Source organism: Rutilus rutilus (assembly GCF_951802725.1).
Source record: "Rutilus rutilus genome assembly, chromosome: 1".
Taxonomy (NCBI): Eukaryota; Metazoa; Chordata; class Actinopteri; order Cypriniformes; family Leuciscidae; genus Rutilus; species Rutilus rutilus.
Genome location: NC_140209.1, coordinates 31,992,055 through 32,019,990, shown reverse-complemented (window position 1 = coordinate 32,019,990; position 27,936 = coordinate 31,992,055). Strand labels below are relative to the sequence as shown.

The 27,936-nt window shown below is 37.2% G+C and overlaps 2 protein-coding genes across 4 annotated transcripts in view; both read left to right on the top strand.

The window, feature by feature from the left end:
* LOC311293014 (leukocyte immunoglobulin-like receptor subfamily A member 3) overlaps positions 1-26,515 on the top strand; it is a 41,132-nt gene extending 14,617 nt beyond the window's left edge. The window contains exons 6-12 of the mRNA XM_084412896.1: positions 22,906-23,160; positions 23,376-23,648; positions 23,721-23,855; positions 24,178-24,348; positions 24,430-24,711; positions 24,958-25,200; positions 25,297-26,515. Coding sequence (XP_084269022.1) covers positions 22,906-23,160; positions 23,376-23,648; positions 23,721-23,855; positions 24,178-24,348; positions 24,430-24,711; positions 24,958-25,200; positions 25,297-25,427 — 1,490 coding nt within the window. The 3' untranslated portion in view covers positions 25,428-26,515. The remainder of the gene's footprint in view (positions 1-22,905; positions 23,161-23,375; positions 23,649-23,720; positions 23,856-24,177; positions 24,349-24,429; positions 24,712-24,957; positions 25,201-25,296) is intronic.
* LOC311293202 (uncharacterized protein) lies at positions 1,006-21,321 on the top strand. Of its 3 annotated transcripts, none has more exons than XM_084413297.1 (6): positions 1,006-1,589; positions 1,684-1,730; positions 2,700-2,735; positions 5,465-5,737; positions 18,826-18,879; positions 18,950-21,321. In XM_084413297.1, exons 1-6 carry the CDS (start codon positions 1,585-1,587, stop codon positions 19,033-19,035), a joined length of 501 nt encoding a protein of 166 aa, XP_084269423.1. In that variant the 5' UTR covers positions 1,006-1,584; the 3' UTR covers positions 19,036-21,321. The 3 variants fall into 3 exon arrangements, with proteins under 3 accessions (XP_084269423.1, XP_084269425.1, XP_084269424.1); XM_084413299.1 differs by having other exon boundaries at positions 18,821-18,879; XM_084413298.1 differs by lacking the exon at positions 18,826-18,879.
* Positions 26,516-27,936: the final 1,421 nt, after the last annotated feature.

The following is a 27,936-nucleotide window of genomic DNA, read 5'->3' as shown; positions in this document are numbered from 1 at the left end:
CCAGGGTTAAAACATTAATCTGTGTGTCTATGTGTGAATATTCTCAGTCAGAGTACACATGTATACACTGGAGTTGAGTTTATATTAAGCGTGAATACCATTAAGGACGTTTTTGTCTAATATAATAATTTACACACATGCACACACTCCTGAGTCAAACAGAAAGTGGATTTGATGGTCAGTCACAGAGAGATTTTTAGGGATTTTTCTTTTGGATTGTTTCAATAAACCTATTTTTTAATCATCTTGCATGATGTTTTTGTTTCTTTTTGTTTAATTGTTACATCTTATATTTGTCAGGACAGAAGAGTGCAAACAAGTAAAGTTTGTAAACAGGATTTATTGGACACAAGATATTATTCAGCAGAAGAGCAGGTGAGTGGTTGAAGATTAAAGTAGAGCTCTGTTGGCTGGGTTGACTGAGTCTCTTTCCTGGTTTTGGTTGTAGATGATGAAGATCAGGACAGAAGACAGAAGACAGATGAAGGCGGACTGGATCAGAGCTTCGGTAGAAGAACGGCATCAAAGAGGTAAGTATTGTCGAAGGAAGAGTCAGGTAAGTCTTTCGGTGAGGAATGACGAGACCAGACAATGAAGTGCTGTGGGTGTGGTGACTGTATGCTGTTGTTGATGTTGACTCAGTGACAATATTGTATTATATTTATATTGACTTATATTTATATTCAATGTGAAAAATGATAATTATTATGAATACTATTTATTGCATAAATATGAATTAGTACCATGAAATTCTCTCAAAATCAAAATATTATTCAACAAAAAATATTGTTGATTTTACAAAAAAAAAAGAGAAGCATTTCAGGTGTTCGGACGCTTTTGACCGTGAATAACAGAAGTGTGACCCCCAAATGTACAATAGCAGAGTATTAAGTAAATCATACATAGTGCAGATTGATTCCCAAATGAATGACTCTAATGACTCTTGTATTGCACTTTTGTTTTTGCCTTTGATGTGCTTGTTGTTGCTGTTGTTGTTTGTTTGCGTTCATAGCCTGTCTTACAAACTTCAGTCTTCCGGTTTCCACCATATGAAAAATGTGCAAATGACAATAAGACTTATGACCTTTGGCAATAATTGAAATGAATGCTGAGGACAAGAATTATATTTCTTTTCTTTTTGTCAAAAGTTACTTTCTCAGAAGTACTGACAAAATTGTTATTTGAATCGTACAGAAGCTGAATTCACTAAATTAAGAGGAACAAGCATTAAAGTTGTTACATCCGCTGTCTTGGTGTATGAATATTAAACTTGTCAGAGGTATATATCAGTGCCAAAGTTTGACACCTTTATTGTGGTTTGATTTCTTCTTTTTCAGATCAGTGGCATTAACCAGTGTGGGAGGAACAGCAGCTGTAAACTTATAAAGTTATGAATACATATGATAACATTATTACAATAAAGATCCATCAAAGTTATGATTCCGTTTCCATTAAACACACAAGAATATACTTCTCGTAATGGCAAATTTATGCTGTTCACAACATTTCAGTAGGAAACTTGCGTGACATTTTTGAAAATGTGTTACAAGATTATCAACTTCTTAAAAAGGTTTTCTGTAACACATGAGGTACATTTGTATGTCTTCTTTAATCTCTCATTATGTTCCTAAAGATCTGACAGGAAGTCTTGAGGCTTTAACTCAGTCTGTCTTTAACCGTCAGTCATTATTCAGTCAGTATGGAGCTCAGTCAACTCCCTCTTCTGCTCTGTGAGTATTATTTCCTCTGAAAATAATTGCACTTGTATTATGAATAGGATTGTGTTCCTGGCGTTTTTTTCTTTTTTTTCTTTTCATGCTCACAGATCCAGCTCTAGTTCATGATATATGAGTGAAAGACGAGTTTGAGAGAAGTGTGCAGTTAGTGGTGTTTGTGAAAGAGAAATGCACTCTGTTGTGTTTGGGTCAGTCTGTTTGTTCACTCACTCGGTTTAATGCTTTGTCATGGTGTTTGCAGAATCATTTCTGTTGGTTAGTTTTGTACAGTTTGCTGTCGAGATGCACTAGGTAGGTATTCACTAGTTAGTCTTTAGATGTTCACTAGTATGCAGTTAGTAAGAGTTTATATGAGTTAATTGTTATTATTGTCACTGTTTTCAGACTCTAGAAAGGTTTTTACAGAAACACTCATCCAGGAGCCACTAGATCTACAAATTAGAAGAAAGACTTAAAGAGAAATGAAACATTTCTGTGTTGTGAAGCTGAGAAACATGCAAGAGTGAAATTTTTTATGTGTAAAGTATAATAGAAAGTCAATCAGCTCCATGTTCACAGAGTAATAATTGTCAGATTATCCTGTATTTGGCTGAACTGTCACTTTGGTGGCTTGCCAGTGTAGTCGATTTCTCTTATACATAAAATAAGTTCTTGTGGAGAGAAGAATTTACTGAAGGTATCAGAGCAGCACATTCTTCAGCAATGATGTTAGTCTGTCTTCAGAGAGTCTGAACCCAAATATCTGTCTGTGGGACAGACCTTTATACCTAAAGCTAATTTACAAACAAAAGACATCCAGAGACTCCTAAGAGAAACACAGCCGGTTACTTCACAGTAAGATCCCACAGAAAAGAAAAAAAAGAAGAAAAGAAACAGGTTAATCAACAGAGTTTGATGATCTTTATTTAAAATACACAATATTTCATGAGTTTTTTATTTATTTATTTTACTTTGTGTTTTTAGTGCTGATTTCAAACATCCACTCTGGATACACTCAAGGTGAGTGAATTTGATTCATAAATTTCATCACAAATGTGTGATTCTGTTACAAACCAGGGGCCGGATTCATGAAACAATCTTAAGAATACAATTCTTCTTAACTGCTATTTTCTTCTTATTTTCTACCATAAGAAAAAAAAAAAGATAATAATATTTTGTATTGACAAAAAAAATTCTTAAAGGAGTCATAATGTAGAAATTTCACTTTTCCATGAGAATCAATGTATGTTATGATTGCATAATGATTGTACACTGGCCGGGAAGCCGATATTTAAAAGTGAAGCGTTTGTTTACCTCGGGGTTTGTAAAATAGGCCACGTGCACGCGCACGAAAAAACGAGATTTTGATTTCTTCCCCTTCTTGACGTCAAGACGGGGGAGGATATACCAAATATGGACACCGCAAACCTATGCCGCGGGAAGCCCGCCCCTCTCCCCCTCAGATTCAGTTTAGTTGACTCGAGAAAGATGGAGAAATCGAGTGCACACCTGAGATGCTCTGTGGTTGACTGCCACAAACAACATGCAAATGTGTTTTATCTACCAAAAACGGACGAAACTATCAGGGAACAGTGGATGAAATTCATTTTTAATGACGCTGTCCCAACAACTCTTTCAAGTGGCGTATCGTTAGGTGTGTGTGCTAAACATTTTACACCGGAATCTTTTACAAATTTGGGGCAATATCAGGTGAACTTGGCCTCGAAGCTCCGTTTGGGAAAAGGTGCCATCCCAACCATCAGGGACTTGCCAGAAATTGAAAAGGTAAGACTGTGTATTTATTGCTCTACTGTGGTTAACAAATAGCAGCTAACAGCTAATGCGGCTATTGTATGTAACGTTACCTTCGAGGTAAACACGGGGAATGGACTCTACGAATGCTAGCCACATCTTTCGACTTTGTTTTACACTAGCAGCTACAGTAGTGACGGTACAGGAGTCCATGCTAAGTGGCTAAAACTGTTTAAATGCAAGTATGAAAACAATATACCACTAGGGATGCACCGAATATTCGGCCACCAAAAATTTTCGGCCGAAAATGGCCCAAAAGTGCATTTTCGGTTTTCGGCCGAAAGACTTTTATCACCGAAACAATACGGCCGAAATGTTGTGATGACGCAAACAGCAGACACCGCGACCTGCACGTGCTTGTCTGAAGCAACATTACATATCTGCGGTGTGGACGTATTTAAATATATCTAAGAGTGACCCACGGACAGCGATTTTCAAAACACAGACATCCCAAGTCTTCCGGAAGTTCCGGGAGTCTCCCGCGTATTGATACCGGCTCCCTAATGCCCGCAAATTAGTTTAAATCTCCCGGAATCGCGAGCGAGCATGAGCGCGCATACGTAGCGCGCGCGGCAGAGAGAGGGAGCGAGAGACCTTTGCGTGTGTGTGCAGAGCAGCCGTCATTTCTCAGAGGTTTACCTGAGCTGTTTATGGTTTTTGCAACTCACGTCCATGAGCATATAACTGCAGATATTATTTTGGGCTATGGCAGTATTGACCTAAAATATCGAAAATAGCTTTCAGTTAGTGGGGCTTCTGTAAGAATGTATATGGCAATGGTGTATTTTTTCTTTTTTCTTTGGTTGTGATTACAATTTCACTAACAATAAGTACCGTCACATTTATTGAGCTATTGCAGTATTTTGTCTATGTTTTTGTACCGCTTGGAAGTAGTAAAATACATTCCTGCAACCAATCAACGCGCCCCTCATTTGCATTATTATAATGACCGTCCACGACAGCCAAAACATCGCATCAGATCTCGCGAGACAATAATGCCTTTAGAAATAAGGGTCTGAGGGGCTCTGTGTTGATTTTTTTTCCACTTTTCTTTTTTAGAAGTGCCTAAAATACTATAATAGAGCATTTGGGTATCCAAGGTAACACAACATTATGACTCCTTTAAGAATGTTCTTATCTTTCTTTTTAAGGTTCTTCTTAAGACAAAATTTGTTTATACTAAAAAGGGTCACACTTTATTTTAAGGTGTCATTGTTACAGTGTAATTCTATAAGTACTGTGTAATATTAAGTAACTACATGTACTATAGGGTTAGGGAAGGATTAGGGTTTGGTTGAGGGTTATTTGCATGTAATTATACATAATTTACTGTTATTGCTATAGTAAACACATGCAGTAACATGTAACTACGTCACCTTAAAATAAAGTGTTTAATAATTTAATAATTATCCTATTCATGTTCCTGAAAAAAAAAAATATATATATATATTTTAAATCATCTTAAATAACTTCTTAAAGTCAGGATAACCTCCAACCTGTTTTTATGCAGAATTTAGAAATATAAAATATCTTTTGACATTTGTCTACAGATTTAATAAAAATGATTATAGTTGCTGGACCTGCAACAACAAAGTCATTTGAACAACAATGACAATTTGTAACCCTTTAGTAACTGATGTGTGTGTCTCTGACTGCTGGTGAGGATGTAGGAGGTGTGAAACTGTGTTGAGCTCAGCGCTACTAACCTAAAGGATGTGGGTTTGAACTCCACATAGGGGGATCTTTACACTTCTGTTGTCCTTTAACTCTTTGCATTGCGCTGAGTGAATGTTCACCTTGTTTGTTCCAGTAATTGCTGCTGGCGGCTCTATTACATTGTTTGTGAAATAAAAATGCACTAATGATTTACCAGTGATAGAATGAGATCTGCTGAAAACCGTTCACATCTCATGCTCACACTGACTTTATATTGACAGATTTTCCCAAAACAACTCTGACTGTACGGCCACAGAGTTCAGTGTTCACTGGAGACTCAGTTACTCTCAGATGTGACATACATGATGGAGGAGTCACTAGCTGGCGGTACAACTGGTATAAAGCCGGTTCAACCAGAGTTTTCAGTGAACAACAGGAACACACATTCAGTTCTGTTACTGAGTCTGACTCAGGTAAATACTCGTGTAACGGGACAGAGACTGGAGGATCACGCAGATCACAACACAGTAATGAAGTTACACTGACAGTATCAGGTGAGTTTGATCATCTCTTCATAAACACACAAGTTTAACATGTTATTAATGAGTGATTTCTTTTCAGAGCAGTTTTACGTGTTTCTCCTCCACATAAGTGGTTGGTTATGACACAGAAGTGTTCAGATTTTTAGGGGTCAAGCTAATATGTGTGGCTTCAATTTTCTTTGTTCATCTTCAGAACACAAAATAAGATATTTTTTATGAAATTCGAGACCGCTTTCAAGGCCCAGAAAGGTATAAAATATATTGTTAAAATAGTCCATGTGATTGTGACCTTAATGTTATGAAGCGACGAGAATACTTTTTGTGTGCAAAAACTAAACGAAAATAATGACGTTATTCAACAATTTCTTCTCATCCGTATCAGACTCTAACGCTGTTCACATAGTAAACACAGTGCAGCGGTCCTACGTCAGAATGTGTCAGCTCCTGTGTGTCAGCATCACAATAATTAGTGAATAATTAAAGCAACACTATGTATTTTTTCAACCTTCATAATATATTTCCAAGACCCTTGTGATGGTACATCACTTACAATAGGTTGAATGACACGTCTGCCATAGCCTGACGGGGTTTGTATCGCTTTTACTGGCACTACATAACTTCGGGGTTCGGGTAGTAGGCTAACCCCAGCACTAAAAGAACTACAAAATTCGACTGCTTTAGGCATACGTCACTTCCCCCACCACTTCCTCAAATTCGGACGTGAGAGACCAACCAGCGTTTGTTTTCCGGCTTTCGTGCATATGTTTTTGTCATGGCCAAAGCAGCAACGGACAAAAAAAAAAAAAAAAGTCAGAAGTAAGCCTATGTCTAAACGGTGTGTACAAGTTTGGTAGAGGCTACATTCTTGCAAGCAAGTTTTTTTTTGTTGTTGTTGTTGTTTTTGCACACCTGGAATCCCCCTCGTCTCATTTGTGCTTGAATATATTCAACACTATAAAATCTGACGAAAAACAATACTCTTTTTTTACAATTATCTTATATAGCCTAGACATTTTAATAGGATGGACAGTTGAAGGAACCCAACCTCGTTATACTTAATAAATATATTTGCTTCTTCTTGACCTAAAGTGTTCCTGCAATGGGAGTGTTCTCTGGCTAGAGCGCAGAACAGCGGAGTGTGTGTGGACAGAAGTGCGTGCCTGAGCTTGTATCTTGGGCAAGCTGCGTTGCTTTGACATTGTGGAAAATAGAATAATAGAAACAAAATGTATTAAGCTTTTTACCCATTATTATTTAAATTAATCTCGTTTTTAATTTAAATCAATTTCGTTTTTCTTTATTTAAATTTAGTTTTTCTTTGTTTAAATTTCGTTTTTCTTTATTTAAATTTCGTTTTTTTCTATATTTAAATTTCGTTTTTCTTTATTTAAATTTCGTTTTTTTTCTTTATTTAAATTTTGTTTTTCTTTATTTAAACTTCGTTTTTTCTTTATTTAAATTTCGTTTTTCCTTATTTAAATCTACCCTTTACTGTGTCAGTAATTTGTTATGCGGCGTTCACATATCGCGCCTAAAAACGCATAGAAAACGCTAGGCGCGCCACGTTCTCCTTTTTCCAAAGCGCTCGGGTGGTTGCGCTCCGAAGGCGTCTGTCGTTGCTAAGCTTGGTTCTTGTCACATGACCTGCGGTGCGATTGCGGCATTCTGAAAAGTTGAGATGTTTTTATCTCGATGCGGCGCGGACGTGCTTGGAAAAAACGAGCGCGTCGCACCGCGACCGCGTCGCTTCCATTATGAGCGCGCATACCGCGCATCTACATTTGAAATAACGAACTTGCGCGCGCAAAAGACGCGATATGTGAATAGGCCCTTAGTCAGAAAAATATTAGATTAGGCTACCTTATTAAAAGTTTTGCTTAAGTTAACAGACCTGTGTGTGTGTGTGTGTTATGTGCGAATGTATTTACTTTGTGTTGTTCATGGGGAAGATGTGTTTAATATCACTAGTGCAGTGTCTGTTCTCGGAGCATATAAGCCCTGCCCGTGTGAGGCACGCCGCTTCCCTCTCGCGTTGTTCTGTAGTTTATTAAAAGTTTATTAATTCTGAATGTGTTGCGTCTCGCGTGTCCATCTATATTGCACCAAATGCGACCCTGTACTCCCTTGTGAAGTCGATTGGATGAACGGTTCTCGAAATAATCAAAATGCAAACGGACATACAGACATATAGAGATTCCTGCCTTTATTAGAGAGAAAAATATGCACCCTCTCTCCGAAGCTTCGAATATTCTATGTTCATTAGCCTACTACCAAAGCTCAAAAAATGGTATTCTGACCAGCCCTAAATTACCCTGCCTTGTAAACGAGCTACGCGATCTTTTGGCAATTGAAAAAAATAAAACCCATGAAATTATATTCATATTACATGCTGAAGTATATCCCACTGTACCTGGGATGAAGACATTTCACAGTAACGCAGTCTGCCCAAGACGTGATAACTCCTTCTGCAGAGTTCGGGGATATCGGCTTGTCAACAAATGCACGTGTATACCCCTGGTGTAACCATGACAGATTTTATGACAGTAGTAGAAGACAATACTGTTTCCCAACTGTAGGGGGACCCTGAGAGCAAAAGTTACTTGGTGTTGCTTTAATGACAGAATTTTAATTTTGGGGTGAACTATCCCTTTAAGAGCTGTCAGTGGCTCTTCACCTGGACCAACTTCAGGAAAACAGATGGTGGTTTTAGAGTTTGTTTAGTTATATTAGAATAGAGGGAACTCGCATAGGCAAGTAACCCGACCCAGAAGATACTTTTGTGTCAGATATTTTTCTCAGGAGTAAGGAAAGTTTTAAGTTGTAGTTTAAATTACTTAGCTCACTAGTCCTTGTTTAAAATAAGCAAGGAAAATATCAACATTCACAAGTTAAATAAGGACAGGTGAGCTAACTAATCTAAACTGCAGCTCAGAGATAAAAGTCAAGTCAAGTCAAGTCAAGTATATTTGTATAGCGCTTTTCACAATACAGATTGTATCAAAGCAGCTTCACAGTATTAAATTAAAATAATACAACAAGGTTTGTTTCTAGTGGAATTTATTGATAAAATCAAATTAGATATCCCCAGAATATCCCCAACTGAGCAAGCCAAAGGCAACAGTGGCAAGGAACCGAAAAACTCCATCAAGTGACCTAATAGTGTCCTAAAACTCCATCAGGTGACCCAATGGAGAAAAAAAAAACCTTGGGAGAACCCAGGCTCAGTCGGGGGCCAGTTCTCCTCTGGCGTTTATTAACTAGAGGCCGGATTGTAATTTGAACTGTAAGATTAAAAATATTATATGAATGCCTGGCTGAAGAGATGCGACTTTAATCTAGTTTTAAACTGGGAGAGCGAGTCTGAGCAACGAACAGTATCAGGAAGACTATTCCAGAGTTTTGGAGCTAAATGTGAAAATGCTCTCCCTCCTTTGGTGGTTCTGGATATCCTAGGTATGACCAAAAGCCTTGAATTTAGTGATCTTAAAGAGCGCGATGGATTATAGGGCGATAGAAGATCCGTTAAATATACTGGAGCTAAGCCGTTTAGGGCTTTATAAGTCAGTAGCAATACCTTGTAATTAATACGGAACTTTATAGGTAACCAATGCAGTGATGATAAAATCGGTGTTATATGATCATATTTTCTTGATCTAGTAAGAACTCTAGCGGCGGCATTTTGGACTAGCTGTAGCTTGTTTATTGAGGATGCAGGACAACCGGCTAATAAAGCATTACAGTAATCTAGTCTCGAGGTCATGAATGCATGAACTAACTTTTCTGCATCAGAAACTGATAGCATATTACGTAGCTTAGCAATGTTTCTAAGGTGGAAAAAGGCGGTTTTTGTAACATATGAAATATGATTTTTGAAAGACAGGTTGCAATCGAGTATAACACCCAGGTCTTTTACTGTAGAGGATAAAGTAACAGGACATCCTACTATATTAAAGTTGTATTGCGAGAGGTTTTGTGGGCGGTTTTTTGAACCGATAAGTATTACCTCTGTCTTGTCTGGATTTAATAAAAGAAAATTACGCGTCATCCAATCTTTTATATCTTTAACACACTCTGTCAATTTGGATAATTTAGCGTTTTCATCTGGCCGTGATGAAATATATATTTGAGTGTCATCAGCATAACAATGGAAACTAATTCCATGTTTTCTTATAATATTTCCAAGTGGCATCATATATACTGACAATAATAGAGGGCCTAACACAGATCCCTGCGGCACTCCATAGTTTACTGGAGTTATGATCGATTTTTCTCCATTTAAATAGACAAAATGGTAGCGGTCAGATAAGTATGATCTGAACCAGCTTAATGCTTGTCCTTGAACACCAGTATAATTTTGTAGTCGATCTAAGAGTATTGTGTGATCTATAGTATCGAACGCAGCACTAAGATCAAGTAGAACTAGTATTGAGATACAGCCTTGGTCAGAAGCTAAAAGTAAATCATTTGTGATTTTAACGAGCGCAGTTTCAGTGCTATGGTGCGGCCTGAAACCAGACTGAAACTTCTCATAGATATCATTTTCTTGCAAGAAAGAACACAATTGAGCGGACACCACTTTTTCTAATATTTTAGACATAAATGGAAGATTTGAAATGGGTCTATAATTTGCTAGGTTATTATGATCTAATTGTGGTTTCTTAATGAGAGGTTTTATAACTGCCAGTTTAAATGTTCTTGGAACATGACCTAAAGATAAAGACGAGTTAATAATATTAAGGAGAGGCTCTTCCACTACAGGTAACACTTCTTTCAGTAGTTTAGTTGGTATCGGATCTAATAAACATGTTGTTGTTTTAGAGGAAGTGATAAGTTTATTTAACTCTATTTGTTGTATAGTTGTAAAGCACTGTAATTGTTCTTGCGGGGTGATAATTAAGGCTGAATTATAAGGCGCAACTGAAGATTGAACGTTTACAATTGTGGTTCTGATGCTTTCTATTTTCTCAGTGAAGAACTTCATAAAATCATTACTACTAAACTGTAACGGGATATTTTGTTCGGGTGATGTCTGTTTATTTGTTAGTCTAGCCACGGTGTTAAATAAAAACCTTGGATTATTTTGGTTATTTTCTATTAGTTTGCGGAGGTGCTCAGCCCTGGCTGCTTTTAGGGCCTTTTTATAACGTGACATACTGTCTTTCCACGCGATTCTAAAGACCTCTAAATTAGTTTGTTTCCATTTACGCTCTAAAATACGGGTTTCTCTCTTTAGAACATGCGTAGTATTGTTGTACCACGGTGCTTTAATTTTCTCTCTGACCTTTTTTAATCTAATAGGTGCAACAACATCCAATGTTCTAGAGAGAATAGTGCTCATAGTGCTAGTTAGTTCTTCTAGTTCATCTGTTTGTTTGGGTTCAGGCAGCAGCTGAGACAGATCAGATAAGCAATTTGAGAAATTATCTATGGTGGATGGAAGGATTGTTCTGCCTGGTTGATAACGCGGCGCCGCATGACATATTACAGCAGTACGTAATATGCAAGTTACCATGTAATGGTCAGTGACTTCATCACTTTGCGGTATAATATCTATATCGGTTGGATCGGTTCCATGTGATATAATTAAATCTAGCGTATGATTAAGACGATGAGTTGGTCCGGTGACGTTTTGCTTGACCCCAAATGAATTTAATAAATCTGTAAACGCAGCCCCTAACGCATCATTTGGATTATCTACGTGTATGTTAAAATCTCCAACAATTAATGCTTTATCGACATTGACTAATAGGTCTGAGAGAAAATCTGCAAACTCTTTTAGGAAATCAGCGTAAGGCCCAGGCGGTCTATATACGGTAGCCAAGGCTAGAGATAATAGGGATGTTTTTCTAACATCTAAGAGCGTAACATTTAGTACAAGTACTTCAAACGAAATAAACTTATAACCCGCTTTCTGAGTAACATTGAGAATATCTCTATAGATTGTTGCAACACTACCGCCACGACCAATCAGACGGGGCTCATGCTTATAGGAGTATCCAGGAGGAGCAGACTCATTTAGACCGAAATAATCATTTGGTTTAAGCCAGGTTTCAGTTAGGCAAAGTACATCAAAGCTATTATCTGTGACTATTTCATTTACAATAACTGCCTTAGGTGTGAGTGATCTAATGTTTAGAAGACCTAGCTTTAGAAATTGTTTTTGTTTACTAATAGCAACATTTTCTGTTTTAATAACAATTAGATTTTTCCTAGATCCTGCAGTAGATTTGTTATTTGATCTCACTAAACGAGGAATAGACACGGTTTCTATGCAATATTCTACACTAGTATTTATATCAGTTAAATTGGTGCAGCAGAGACTATGATTTGGACTTTTGGTTACTAGTCAAAAGGTATTTAACATTTTGGAGATGTTATCCGACAGAAGATCTGCTCCGAATCTGCTTGGGTGTAAGCCATCGGCACGGAAAAGCCTAGGACGCTCCCAAAACAGATTCCAATTATTTACAAAGAGCAGTTTCTGCTCACTGCACCATGACATTAACCATTCATTTAGCGCAAATAATCTGCTAAACTTTTCATGTCCTAGTCGGTACGTGGGAAGCGGTCCTGACACTATGATCGTTGTTTCAGGCGATGTGCTGCGTACCGTATCGATCAGATTCCTGAAGTCTTTCTTCAGAATCTCTGTCTGGCGCATCCTGATGTCGTTCCGACGCGCTCGTCACCGTTCAGAATCTCGGGAACGTGAGTAGCGATTTCAGAAACACGAGCACCAGGAAAGCAGTGACTGTGCACCTTACTTTTACCTAACGTTGCGCATATGTGCCGAATGATGGAATCGCCGATGATCACAGCATCGCGTTCTGTTTCGCGAAGAGGGGAGAAGCGGTTTTGTGTGGATAACTCGAAAACCGGGAGGGTCGGAGAGAGTCTTGGTCTAGACCTGACTCGCGTCTTCCGCTGCGGAACCACCCAGGCTTCGTGGTGGCGTGTTGGAGCCGGAGTGAACGAGACCATGGCTGATCGCGACCTCGGCGCTCGGGACCTATGTTGAGAAACGCACGGAGTAGACGAAGTCGGAGTCAGCGGGTTAGTAACGTTAATCTCTGATTTGTGTGCATCGGCGCGTGATGTTTCAAGAGCTAACCGCCGGTCTATCAGCTCGGCTTGTCTCAATAAAAGGTCGTGGATCTGTTTCTCAACAGCTTCCAGCTCAGACTGCAGTGCGTGCAGCTCAAATGTGTCCTCACCTGCACCAAAAGGTAGACTACTTTCATCTGATATATTCGCCATTTTAACAGATGGACAGTAAGTTAGCAACGAAGCTACCAGTGATGCTATCAATATTAATACTAATTTATGACTGAAGTTTTAGATATAATCCGTCTTTTTAGTGGTACGGGTGTAGAGTAGACGCACGATAGGCGAAAAATGTTTGTAAGTGAGTGTTGAGAAGACGCGTTCAGCCGTGATCCACGGGAGTACGTTAACCTATAGGAGTATCCAGCGTTGGATCACTAATAGGCTTGAGACGCGTCTGCTCAACAGTCCGCGTTGTAACTATGAGGGTTGAGCAGTAGTGCTTCTCAGTGAGGTAAAGTAGAAAATGTTTGTTGTAAGTTTAAAGAATAAAATCAAGATTTATAAATCAAATCGATGGAGCTCCAAAGACAACAACGCGTTCAGACGCGACGCATGCGCATTCAAAAATTATACATTCAAAAGTTAAACATTCATGATTAACAAAAAAATATTCAGACTTATAAAACCGTGCGTACGCCAGTACCTGCGCAGAATTCACTTTATAAATCCCAGTCAGCGGAAGATTGTGCGTACATGCGTCTCCACCCGAAATAACCATATATGGAGCTTACAACGCCTAGTTTTACTATGCAGATCCTCATCTACATATCATTTGCATATGATTATTCATCCACGTGATAACTTAAACGTTATCATGTGGATGAATAATCATATGCAAATGATATAAACGGTACAAGAAACATTACATTAATACAAATCAAGTAGTTATCCTTGCCTTGTTTTTGAATAGCCTACATAAATCAAATAGTGTAAAATACATTTCAGAGAAAGTTTTTCTCAATCTTTTCCACTTGCCGAATTGTATTTTTAATTGATTTATATTTTTAATGGAAACAGATAGGCCTTGGGCATTATTTGCACGAAACTATTTTCTCAGACAATCTGGTATTATCATGATAAGCAATTATCTCTGTGGTTAAAACATTAAAACGCAGCACGCCACAGGAAAAGTGTTCAAAAACAATCGCATCCACAACAAATATTTCTATTGATTGAATTGAATATAAAAAAATGTTGTAACTTTTCAGTATGATTTCATGTTTAAGTGTTTAACTCCATAATTTGAATGGCATATTTAATCTAAATGTTTATATCAGAAGTAAAACATAGTTTAAATCATTATTTTATTTATTTAAACTGCGTCAGTTTCATTAAACGGCCCAACGCGCTCGCTGGCGCGGACATAAGAAGGAATGGATATTTGCTTCAAGTGACAGGCTTGGTGAGGGAAATTATATTTGTATTATCTTTTTGTATTATGTTTAATTTTAATTCTAAATTCTAAAAGTTACCAAAAAGACATTTAACTCCAACTCACCATCGGTGTCGCCAAACTGCTCCGTCTCCAAAATGTGCGTACGCATGGGTCAGAGTTTGCGTGTAGGTGCGCATATTTTCACGTCAAGTTTTTCTTCATAAATCCCACCTTTTGCGCAGGAACTGGCGTACGCATGTTTTCAGCCCCGTTTTGTGCGTACGCAAGCTTTATAAATGAGGCCCCTGGTCCTTATACTGTTGTACGGAGAGTTTCGGAACAGGATTATATCATTGCTACTCCTGATCGAAAGAAATCTAACCAACTTTGTCGTGCTAATCTGCTTAAATCATATTTATCCCGTAGCCCTGACGTAAACATAAGCCCTGTTTCTATTGCCATTACAGTACTTGAGGAGTCTCATTCTACTTGGGAGGATGTGAAGGCACCCGGGAATAGTGAGTTGTTTCCGCGTCTAAGAAATTCTGAAGCACTTGGGAATTTCGAGAGGTTTCTAAGTCATCTGTCGGATGGGCATAGATCAGAAGTAATGTGTTTAGTGGCTGAATTTCCCAGGTTGTTTGGAGATGTGCCATCGCGCACGCATCTGATACATCATGATGTGGACGTTGTTGACGCGCCACCAATACGGCAGCGTTATTATGGGGTTTCTCTTGAGAAACAAAAAGTATTAGATTCTGAGGTCCAGTATATGCTGGATAATGGCATAGCCCAACATTCATTTTCTAGTTGGGCATCCCCTTGCTTGTTAGTGAAAAAATCAGATGGTACACATAGATTCTGTACTGATTATCGAAAGTTGAACAAAATAACTAAGCCCGATGCTTTTCCTCTTCCTTGTATGGAGGACTGCGTTGACCAAGATGGTGCATCCAAGTTTTTGAGTAAGCTGGACCTCTTAAAGGGGTACTGGCAGGTGCCGTTAACAACACGTGCCTGAGAGGTAACTGCTTTTATTACGCCCTCAGGGTTATACTCGTATTCCGTTATGAGTTTTGGATTGCGAAATGCGCCGGCAACCTTCCAGCGATTAATGAATCGGGTGATTCTGGGTTTGGAGGGTTGCACTGTTTATTTGGATGACGTTATTATTTTTAGTGATACTTGGAAGCAGCATCTTCAGCATTTTACGGGCATTGTTTGATCGTCTGGTTGAAGCACGACTTACAGTCAACTTGTCGAAATGTGAATTTGCCCAGGCCACAGTGAAGTACTTGGGGAAGGAGGTGGGACAGGGCCAGGTACGTCCACTCCAAGCTAAAATTTTAGCGGTTGAAGGTTTTCCTCCTCCTACGACTAAAAAGGAGCTGATTTGGGGCTCAGTGGCTACTATCGGAGTTTTTGTCCTAATTTTTGTGCTGGTGTACTTGCATCATAATCCTCTGACATTTCTGCATTCATTGCAAAGTCCTAATCAGTGTTTGATGCGGTGGGTTTTATTTCTACAACCGTATAATTTGAATATTCAACATATCAGAGGGGTTGATAACGTCATGGGGGGGTTAGGGGGGTTGATGTCTCAGCCTAGGCTGTGCGTACGTGTGTGTGGTTGGTGTGTATGTTTTTAGGTGCCGTCTGGAGGGCGTGTGGCCGACACACCTGACACTTGTTGGATGCAGAATGAAATGTGGCTGAGACTGCTCGTGAAGTGGGCTGTTTTGGGCGTTTGTCTCCGGCATGGAGTTTGATGGTCTGCGCTATGCTGAGTGTCCTGCCCGACCCTGAAACATCTCTTTATTTATGTTGCTTCTATTTGTTTTCTCTTGCGTTAAAATAAATGTTTTGCTGAGAATTGAGGCTGTGACGTCACATTTGGCTTTGCTCAGTGAGGGTTTGATCTTTGTAAAGATGCTTTAAAAACACTTGTGAATTCTGCTTTACAAATACTGAACTGTCAAATTTGGTTAAATTAATATATTTAAAAGCAATAAAAAGGACTAAATGCTGAGATTGTTCACGAGTGTTTTTAACAGTTACATGAAGAGGAAAAACTTTAATCTGATATTAATTTGTTGTTATGGTCAGAAAGCTTCAGCATATTATGATGTTTTATTAACAAGGTTCGGGAGGAGCACGTTCAGATAATTAACACAGGTGGAGAGCACTCAGCAATCAATGGTAAGAGGTGTATATATACTCAGCAGTCTCACCTCTTACCATTGACAGTTTTTGCAGCATCCCTCCACCACCCCTTCTCCACGCTTCTAGTCCTAAACACTTACATACGGGGGGAGTACTCTGGGTTCGGGCCGAACTCCGAGCTCGGAGCCCTCCCTCCGGACAGCACGCCAAATACGCATTAAACTTTACCCCTTCAAATTATATGTAAGTGTGAACTCGTGAACTATAGAATCTCTCAATATCTCATTCACAAGCTCAGGCAGAGCATTATTACTGTAAACGTCCCGTTTAGGGAGTGACAACTTCATTTAAATGCAGGAATTAATCCCCTTCATTATTGCTGTGTGTGTGTGTGTGTGTGTGTGTGTGTGTGTGTGTGTGTGTGTGTGTGTGTGTGTGTGTGTGTGTGCGTGTGTGCGTGCGTGCGTGCGTGCGTGTGTGTGTGTGTGTGTGTGTGTGTGTGTGTGTGTTTGTCTATTTGTCATGTTACAGTTGTTAAAGTCATGTTACATGTTAAAATTAACATGTTTTCAACATGTAATATTGAATATATTAGCTTACATACAGTAGCTTTTCAATTTTTATTTATAAGTGAAAGTTTAATATTTTTTATCTTGTCCTGCTTTAATACATTGCAATTATTTACAATGTAAGGCTTGTGTGATATTTGCATGTTTCACATTATAACCACACGAACACACTGTCATTTGTAAGCTATTCCTTATTTTAGTGTAAGTCTCCTGATTTGTAATATGTCATATTTTATGTTTGTTTACTTTTTTTAATAAAGAGAAACAGCTTTATATTCTGGATCTTATGCTTTGTCTTGCAGTGTCACAATCAAAGCAGAAGAATCGTGACCTCTGACTATAATTAATCATGTTTTAATCTCTCAATAGTTTGGACTTTTCAGACTAAAACTGTAATCTACAGAAATTATTACATTTATATGGAGAGAAAAGAACTATAGTTTTAAACAATACTTGAAAATGATTTTTTTTTTTGTTTTTTTTGTACAGCCAATGATTTCACACATGATTATTTTAACTCATCCTGTGGTTATTGTGACTGTTGTGTAAAACTGTTGCATACTAATGTTCACATGAGAACTGCTGGTCATGTGACATTTATGGTTTTTAACGCTACTGAACATGAACACAGGGTGTCAAGTGCGGATTATGTGTTTAAAGTTGAGAAACACAAGAATAGAGTTAATAGTTGTGATGAATCTTTTAGAAAATGGTGTTACGTTGATGAAATGTGGCTAATATATTTGATTTTAGTGTCTAAGTAATTGAGAAAACCTGTAATAATGTTAGATATTTATGAAAAACCTTTGACCCAGAGTATTGAGCAATGATTGACACTTAGCAAACAGCACTAATTCAGGTTCGTATGTGTTGAGGGTCATTCTGCATGAAGAATAAAACAAGATCTGAAAACTACTGATGTGAGCTTCTCTTCACACCAGTTTATCTTTCTAGCACTTCCTCTTTCAATCTCAGTCTCTCCGTTAAATGAGTCATTCTACAATTTAGATGATTCTATATTCTACAATTATCGATGATAATTGTGTCTTTTCTAATAGTTTTCTTCAGATTATATTTTATTCATTAAGGGAAAGTAGATTATAATCTGACACAAATGTTTTGTGCATCACAGCTGTAGCAGCTTTAAAAGAAAATAGTGCCATTGTTCAGCTGAAGTTCCCTTTAAAAAGTGTTACAACAATCCCCTTACACACAACTAAGAACAGTTTCTGTTTAATAATTGTACAGAATGATCAGTGGACAAGAAAGACAGATCGAGCTGTGCCGGAGAGTGTTTTAAAAAAGAACTGATGAGGTTCAAAGAAGGGCCGGTCAGTCAGATCAGTTGCGAAGGAAATGTTGAAATCCAGTGGTGAAGTTTCTGACGCCTCAGTCAGTGAAAACTTTTGTGTTGTGTCTGTATGAAGACATTTGGCAACTCAATGCCAAAGAAAGTGAATGTGAAATGTGTCTTGTGCAGTTTCTGGCTCCTCAAGTCTGAACTCCAGGGTTAAAACATTCATCCATGTGTCTATGTGTGAATATTCTCAGTCAGATTCACAATGGAGACAAACTCACACACACAATGACTGTTTTTTTGTGTGTTTTTTTTAGACCTACATGTTCTTTACAGGTACACATGTATACACTGGAGTTGAGTTTATATTAAGCATGAATACCATTAAGGACGTTTTTGTCTAATATAATAATTTACACACATGCACACACTCCTGAGTCAAACAGAAAGTGGATTTGATGGTCAGTCACAGAGAGATTTTTAGGGATTTTTCTTTTGGATTGTTTCAATAAACCTATTTTTGAATCATCTTGCATGATGTTTTTGCTTCTTTTTGTTTAATTGTTACATCTTATATTTGTCAGGACAGAAGAGTGCAAACAAGTAAAGTTTGTAAACAGGATATTATTCAGCAGAAGAGCAGGTGAGTGGTTGAAGACTAAAGTAGAGCTCTGTTGGCTGGGTTAACTGAGTCTCTTATCTGGTTTTGGTAGATGAGGAAGATCAGGACAGAAGACAGAAGACAGACGAAGGCGGACTGGATCAGAGCTTCAGTAGAAGAACGGCATCAAAGAGGTAAGTATTGTCGAAGGAAGAGTCAGGTAAGTCTTTCGGTGTGGAATGACGAGACCAGACAATGAAGTGCTGTGGGTGTGGTGACTATATGTTGACCCCGTGACAATATTGTATTATATTTATATTGACTTATATTTATATTCAATGTGAAAAATTAGAATTATTATGAATACTATTTATTGCATAAATATGAATTAGTACCATGAAATTCTCTCAAAATACAAAATTTTATTAAACAAAAATATATTTAATTGATTTTACTAAAAAAATAAATAAAAAAATGCATTTCAGGTGTTTAGACGATTTTGACTGTGAACAACAGAAGTGTGACCCCCAAATGAACAATAGCAGAGTGTTAAGTAAATCATACAGTGTGATTAGTGCAGATTGATTCCCAAATGAATGACTAATGATCCGATTATTTTTACTGAATCAAGATTATTGAGCGCAACCATTAAATAACAATTCCCAATCAGGTACTGAACCAAGAAAGACACTATGATGCACATGTACTATTGTAATCTTGTATTGCACTTTTGTTTTTGACATTGATGTGCTTGTTGTTGTTGTTGTTGTTGTTGTTGTTGTTGTTGTTTGTTTGCGTTCATAGCCTTACAAACTTCAGTCGCAAATGACAATAAGACTTATGACCTTTGGCAAGAATTGAAATGAATGCTGAGGACAGTAAGATAAGAATTATATATCTTTTCTTTTTGTCAAAAGTTACTTTCTCAAAAGTACTAACAAAATTGTTATTTGAATCGTACAGAAGCTGAATTCACTAAATTAAGAGGAACAAGCATTAAAGTTGTTACATCCGTTGTCTTGGTGTATGAATATTAAACTTGTCAGAGGTATATATCAGTGACAAAGTTTGACACCTTTATTGTGGTTTGGTTTCTTCTCTTTCAGATCAGTGGCATTAACCAGTGTGGGAGGAACAGCAGCTGTAAACTTATAAAGTTATGAATACATCTAACAACATTATTTCAATAAAGAATATGATTCTGTTTCCATTAAACACACAATAATATACTTCTCATAATGGCAAATTTATGCTGTTCACAACATTTCAGTAGGAAACTTGCGTGACATTTTTAAAAATGTGTTACAAGATTATCAACTTCTTAAAAAGGTTTTCTGTAACACATGAGGTACATTTGTATGTCTTCTTTAATCTGTCATTATGTTCCTAAAGATCTGACGATGTATCAGGAAGTCTTGAGGCTTTAACTCAGTCTGTCTTTAACCGTCAGTCATTATTCAGTCAGTATGGAGCTCAGTCAACTCCCTCTTCTGCTCTGTGAGTATTATTTCCTCTGAAATTAATTGCACTTATATTATGAATAGGATTGTGTTCCTGGTGGGTTTTCTTTGTTGTTTTTTTCATGTTCTCAGAGCTTCAGATCCAGCTCTAGTTCATGATATATGAGTGAAAGACGAGTTTGAGAGAAGTGTGCAGTTAGTGGTGTTTGTGAAAGAGAAATGCACTCTGTTGTGTTTGGGTCAGTCTGTTTGTTCACTCACTCGGTTTAATGCTTTGTCATGGTGTTTGCAGAATCATTTCTGTTGGTTAGTTTTGTACAGTTTGCTGTCGAGATGCACTAGGTAGATATTCACTAGTTAGTCTTTAGATGTTCACTAGTATGCAGTTAGTAAGAGTTTATATGAGTTAATTGTTATTATTGTCACTGTTTTCAGACTCTAGAAAGGTTTTTACAGAAACACTCATCCAGGAGCCACTAGATCTACAAATTAGAAGAAAGACTTAAAGAGAAATGAAACATTTCTGTGTTGTGAAGCTGAGAAACATGCAAGAGTGAAATTTGTGTAAAGTATAATAGAAAGTCAATCAGCTCCATGTTCACAGTGTAATTGTCAGATTATCCTGTATTTGGATGAACTGTCACTTTGGTGGCTTGCCAGTGTAGTCGATTTCTCTTATACATAAAATAAGTTCTTGTGGAGAGAAGAATTTACTGAAGGTATCAGAGCAGCACATTCTTCAGCAATGATGTTAGTCTGTCTTCAGAGAGTCTGAACCCAAATATCTGTCTGTGGGACAGACCTTTATACCTAAAGCTAATTTACAAACAAAAGACATCCAGAGACCCCTAAGAGAAACACAGCCGGTTACTTCACGGGAAGAACTTTGCAAGTAAGATTCCACAAAAAAAAAAAAAAAAAAAATCAGGATAATCAAAGGATGAGTTTGATGATCTTTATAGGAATATTTAGAATACACAATATTTCATGAGTTTATTTATTTATTTATTTATTTATTTATTTTACTTTGTGTTTTTAGTGCTGATTTCAAACATCCACTCTGGATACACTCAAGGTGAGTGAATTTGATTCATAAATTTCATCACAAATGTGTGATTCTGTTACAAACCAGGGGCCGGATTCACGAAACAATCTTAAGAATAAAATTCTTCTTAACTGCTATTTTCTTCTTATTTTCTAACTTAAGGAAAAAAAAGATAAGAATATTTTGTATTGCCAAAAAATTTTCTTAAGAATGTTCTTATCTTTCTTTTTAAGGTTGTTCTTAAGACAAAATTTGTTTATACTAAAAAGGGTCACACTTTATTTTAAGGTGTCATTGTTACAGTGTAATTCTATAAGTACTGTGTAATATTAAGCAACTACATGTACTTACTCAGTAGGGTTAGGTTGCATGTAATTATACTTAATTTATTGTTATTACTACAGTAAGCACATGCAGTAACATGTAACTACGTCACCTTAAAATAAAGTGTTTAATATTTTTAATAATTATCCTATTCATGTTCCTGAAAATCTTTTTTTTTTTAAATCATCTTAAATAACTTCTTTAAGTCAGGATAACCTCCAACCTGTCTTAAATCCCCAAAGGAAGATTACAAACTTCTTGGAATTTATCTTAAAAACTTTCTTAACTTTTTTTTTTTAAGAAGATTTTTGTGGATCCGGCCCCAGCTGTCACAGTCATCTGCACTCATTCAACTTTAGTCTCGTTTTCATGGACTTTCAGTTTGTTTTCATTCATCACATGTTTTCCTTTGTTTGTATTCTCCCTCCACACATCAGTTACCATTCATTCATCGCAGCTGTTCATCATTTATTTCGTTACCTCTGTGTATTTAGTTCCTCTGTGTTCAGTCTTTAGTTGTCGGTTGATGTTTGTGTATGGTAGTGTTTGTTACGTTTATACTCCTCTGCACACTGTTACTCCTGCTTACCTTCTTGTAATTAAAAACCTGTTTGTATTTGATAACCTCGTCTTCAGTCCGTCTTCCCTCATCTTCATCTTGTGACACCAGCAATGAAATGAGTGTCATGATTATAAATACAGCGTTTTAAACAAGTTATATAAATGATTCATGTGTTGTGAGTAACACCAAACAGTCTGAGGTGTGACAAAAACACCAAAAATCATTCACTCATATGAAGACGTTTTTATGCAGAATTTAGAAATATAAAATATCTTTTGACATTTGTCTACAGATTTAATAAAAATGATTAGAGTTGCTGGACCTGCAACAACAAAGTCATTTGAACAACAATGACAATTTGTAACCCTTTAGTAACTGATGTGTGTCTCTGACTGCTGGTGTGGATGTAGGTGGTGTGAAACTGTGTTGAGCTCAGCGCTACTAACCTAAAGGATGTGGGTTTGAACTCCACTTAGGGGGATCTTTACACTTCTGTTGTCCTTTAACTCTTTGCATTGCGCTGAGTGAATGTTCACCTTGTTTGTTCCAGTAATTGCTGCTGGCGGCTCTATTACATTGTTTGTGAAATAAAAATAAACTAATGATTTACTAGTGATAGAATGAGATCTGCTGAAAAACTTTAACATCTCATGCTCACACTGACTTTATATTAACAGATGTTCCCAAACCAACTCTGACTGTACGGCCACAGAGTTCAGTGTTCACTGGAGACTCAGTCACTCTGAGATGTGAGCTGGATCAGTCATGGGACGGATGGGAGTTTCTCTGGAGTAAAGACTCAAACACTGGATCTCCTGAAACTAAAACAATCAATCCTTTGAAAGTCTCTGATGGAGGAGAGTACAGATGCAGAGCAAGAAGAGGAGAATATTACACAGATTACAGTAAACCAGTAACAGTGACAATACATGGCAAGTGTTTTACCTCTCATAATGAACTCTGAAAACACTATATGAAAATGATTTATAAGACAATAAATAAACATAGAGAACAACACTTCAGTTTAACTTGATTTAGTGTTTTGTAACTGTTCGCACAATAAAAAACAGCACATTTTATTATTTGTATTTATTTTATTATACTAATTATCACATTATTTCCAATGTTTATTTTTGTTTTTCTACAGAAAGACCAAAACCCAAAGTGACCATTAAACCTGATCATCCTGTATTCAGAGAAGAGACAGTCACTCTCAGATGTGACATATATGATGGAGGAGTCACTAGCTGGCGGTACAACTGGTATAAAGGAAGTTCATTTGTGGGTTTCAATAAACTACAGGAACACACATTCAGTTCTGTTACTGAGTCTGACTCAGGTAAATACTCCTGTTATGGGACAGAGACTGAAGGATCACGCAGATCATACATCAGTGATGAAGTTACACTGACAGTATCAGGTGAGTTTGATCATCTCTTCATAAACACACACAAGTTTAACATGTTATTAATGAGTGATGTCTCTATTTCAGATGAAGTTCCCAGAGCAGTTTTAAGTGTTTCTCCTCAGAAGTGGTTGACTGAAGGAGATCCAGTGACTCTGATATGTGAGGTTAACGGCTCCTCTACAGGCTGGACATTCAGCTGGTTCACTGAAACTGTCTCAGGTCAGTTATAATGTGCTTCATCCGAATTAACTGGTTTTATTGAAGTGAAATATATAATTTAATATGTCTGAAACCAGACACAGACTGGTATTAAGGGCAACACTTCCATGGGCACTAAGCAGTGAAACTTAGTTTGAGATCCCAATCCCTCATTACCAGTCACTCTTCTGTAACAACATAAGAGCCATTGATCAAACCCTGAATAAAACAACCTAACCACAATGAGTAATTCGAGTTACACCAATGTAAACCAGTGTATTCAGGTTCAAGTTTAGTTAAAAATGCAATTTATATGAAATCTACACATTCCCACTTTATACAGGGAGCAGGAATGATTATGAGCTCCTCTCAGACAGCAGCAGAGGAGCTGGAGGAAAATACACTGTCAGTTCTGCTGATCTAAAACACACAGGAGTTTATGTGTGCAGAGCAGAGAGAGATAAAACAGCCGTTTACACAACATACAGCAACACACAACCACTGTGGGTCACTGGTGAGTTCACATATATAGTAAATGATTGGTTCATCTTTAATAAAGACAATTTCCAAATTATAGCTGTAATTGTCTTGTCAGGCGTTTCTCCTCCAGTGTCTCTGATCATCAGTCCCAGCAGAACTCAACACTTCACATCTGTCTCTCTCTCTCTGAGCTGTGAGGACCAGAGTAACTCTGATGGATGGACAGTGAGAAGATACACAGACAGCGGACGGTTGGAAGATTGTTCATCATCAGTGTGGGGATCACAAACAGGATCTACATGTACAATCAGGTCCACTGTCCCATCAAACACTGGAGTTTACTGGTGTCAGTCTGAATCTGGAGAGAACTATCATCCTGTTAATATCACTGTACACTGTGAGTCTGTGTTTCTATTTTTATTCATTTCACTGACAGTTTACAATCAATACACAGGATTATTAAACAAGAGCAGGATATACTGTAGTGTGACATTGACCAGTAAACAACCAGCCAGACCATCATAGCAATACACTAAAAGCAGAAACCATGTGGGAAGTGGAAAATATAAAGTTCTTTTTTATTTTGTCTTGTTTTTATTATTCGATTTTGTTCATATATTGCATGTCTCCTGTGTTTCTGTAGTTGGTGTGATTCTGGAGAGTCCTGTTCATCCTGTGACTGAAGGAGATAATCTGACTCTACGCTGTTTATATCAATATACAACCCTATCAAACCTCAGTGCTGATTTCTATAAAGATGGATCACTCATCCAGAATCAAACTACAGAGATGATCATCCCTACTGTCTCAAAGTCACATGAGGGTTTCTACTACTGCAAACACCCAGAGAGAGGAGAGTCTCCCAAGAGCTGGATCTCAGTCAGAGGTGAGAGTCACTGAAACTGTGAGCTGATTTATTTCTTCATATGCCCTTGTGCAGATATAGTGCATGATATAAAGTGTTTGTGTGTCTCTTTTTCAGGCTCTCATTCAGACTCTCAGATCTCTGTCCTCCGCATACTCAGTTCTGTACTGGCAGCTTGTCCATATCTGATAGCGACAGTCGTGCTGATTTACAAATTCTGCAGAATGAGAGGAGAAACACCTGAGTGATTTATTAGAAGATATTATTATCATTATTTTTAACTGACCAACAAATCAGTCAAAATAATTATTAATATGATGTGATGTCACATTTGGCTTTGCTCAATGAGGGTTTGATCTTTGTAAATTTGCTTTAAAAACACTGTTGTGAATTCTGCTTTACAAATACTGAACTGTCAGATTTGGTTAAATTAAATGCAGGAATCCCCTTTATTATTGCTGTGTGTGTGTGTGTGTGTGTGTGTGTGTGTGTGTGTGCGTGTGTGTGTGTGTGTGTGTGTGTGTGTGTGTGTGTGTGTGTGTGTGTGTGTGTGTGTGTGTGTGTGTGTGTGTGTGTGTGTGTGTGTGTGTGTGTGTGTGTGTGTGTGTGTGTGTGTGTGTGTGTGTGTGTGTGTGTGTGTGTGTGTCATACAGGAGTCACTCCTGATTCACGATGTCTAACGTTTGTCATGTTACAGTTTTTAAAGTCATGTTACATGTTAAAGTCAACATGTTTTTAACATGCATAATTTATCCATCAGGAATTGATGGTAAAAGCAGTTTAAACTGTGGAATAGCCAATAAAGAGTAAATTGTGGTTTCATGTTGACTTTAACAAAGTACATGGATGTTATCCTGTAAACACGTTTGGTTTTTGCTGTTTTTGACCAATAAAATATTATTGTAAATATAGACCAGACCTTCATTAAGCTTTAGTATCACAAGTACATCCCCGTCCCACTCACAGTTTACTTCCCACAATCCCATTGGGCAACTTATTTTCATCTTTTACTATATATATATTGCTTTGTTTAAAATAAAGCCTGACAAGACAGTGACTGTCAGTTTATAACGTTTTTAATATATTAGCTTACATTTCAGTAGCTTTTCAATTTTTATTTATAAGTGAAAGTTTAATATTTTTTATCTTGTCCTGCTAATACATTACAATTCTTTACAATGTAAGGCTTGTGTGATATTTGCATGTTTCACATTATAACCACAGGAACACACTGTCATTTGTAAGCTATTCCTTAATTTAGTGTAAGTCTCCTGATTTGTATTGCTGCAATATTTCATATTTTATGTTTGTTTACTTTTTTAAATAAAGAAACACAGCTTTATATTCTGGATCTGATGCTTTGTCTTGCAGTGTCACAATAAAAGCAGAAGAATCGTGACCTCTGACTAAAATGAATCATGTTTTAATCTCTCAATAGTTTGGACTTTTCCGACTAAAACTGTAATCTACAGAAATTATTACATTTAAACAGAGAGAAAAGAACTAGTTTTAAACAATTCTTGAACCTGCTTTTTTTTTGTACAGCCAATGATTTCACACACGATTATTTTAACTCATCCTGTGGTTATTATGACTGTTGTGTAAAACTGTTGCATACTAATGTTCACATGAGAACTGCTGGTCATGTGACATTGATGGTTTTTAACGCTACTGAACATGAACACAGGGTGTCAAGTGCGGATTATGTGTTTAAAGTTGAGAAACACAAGAATAGTGTTAATAGTTCTGATGAATCATTTAGAAAATGGTGTTACATTGATGAAATGTGGCTAATATATTTGATTTTAGTGTCTAAGTAATTGAGAAAACCTGTAATAATGTTAGATATTTATGAAAAACCTTTGACCCAGAGTATGAGCAAAGATTGACACTTAGCAAACAGCACTAATTTAGATTCGTATGTGTTGAGGGTCATTCTTCATGAAGAATAAAACAAGACCTGAGCTTCTCTTCACACCAGTTTATCTTTCTAGCACTTCCTCTTTCACTCTCCGTTAAATGCGTCATTCTACAATTTAGATGATTCTATATTCTACAATTATCGATGATAATTGTGTCTTTTCTAATAGTTTTCTTCAGATTATATTTTATTAATTAAGAAAATGCAAATTATAATCTGACACAAATGTTTTGTGCATCACAGCTGTAGCAGCAGCTTTAAAAGAAAATAGTGCCATTGTTCAGCTGTTCCCTTTAAAAAGTGTTACAAGTTTTAAAGTGTTACAAGTGTCAGTCAGATCAGTTGCGAAGAAAATGTTGAAATCCAGTGGTGAAGTTTCTGACGCCTCAGTCAGTGAACACCTTTGTGTTGTCGTATGAAGACATTTGGCAACTCAAAGCCAAAGAAAGTGAATGTGAAATGTGTCTTGTGCAGATTCTGGCTCCTCAAGTCTGAACTCCAGGGTTAAAACATTCATCCATGTGTCTATGTGTGAATATTCTCAGTCAGAGTCACAATGGAGACAAACTCACACACACAATGACTGTTTTTTTGTTAGACCTACATGTTCTTTACAGGTACACATGTATACACTGGAGTTGAGTTTATATTAAGCGTGAACACCATTAAGGACGTTTTTGTCTAATATAATAATTTACACACATGCACACACTCCTGAGTCAAACAGAAAGTGGATTTGATGGTCAGTCACAGAGAGATTTTTAGGGATTTTTCTTTTGGATTGTTTCAATAAACCTATTTTTGAATCATCTTGCATGATGTTTTTGCTTCTTTTT

Excerpts from the sequence above, each read along its gene's own strand:
- LOC311293202 (XM_084413297.1), top strand. Across the intron at positions 2,736-5,464 it reads CCACTCTGGATACACTCAAG|ATTTTCCCAAAACAACTCTG; the intron begins GTGAGTGAATTT and ends TTATATTGACAG. Across the intron at positions 5,738-18,825 it reads AGTTACACTGACAGTATCAG|AAGAGTGCAAACAAGTAAAG; the intron begins GTGAGTTTGATC and ends TTGTCAGGACAG.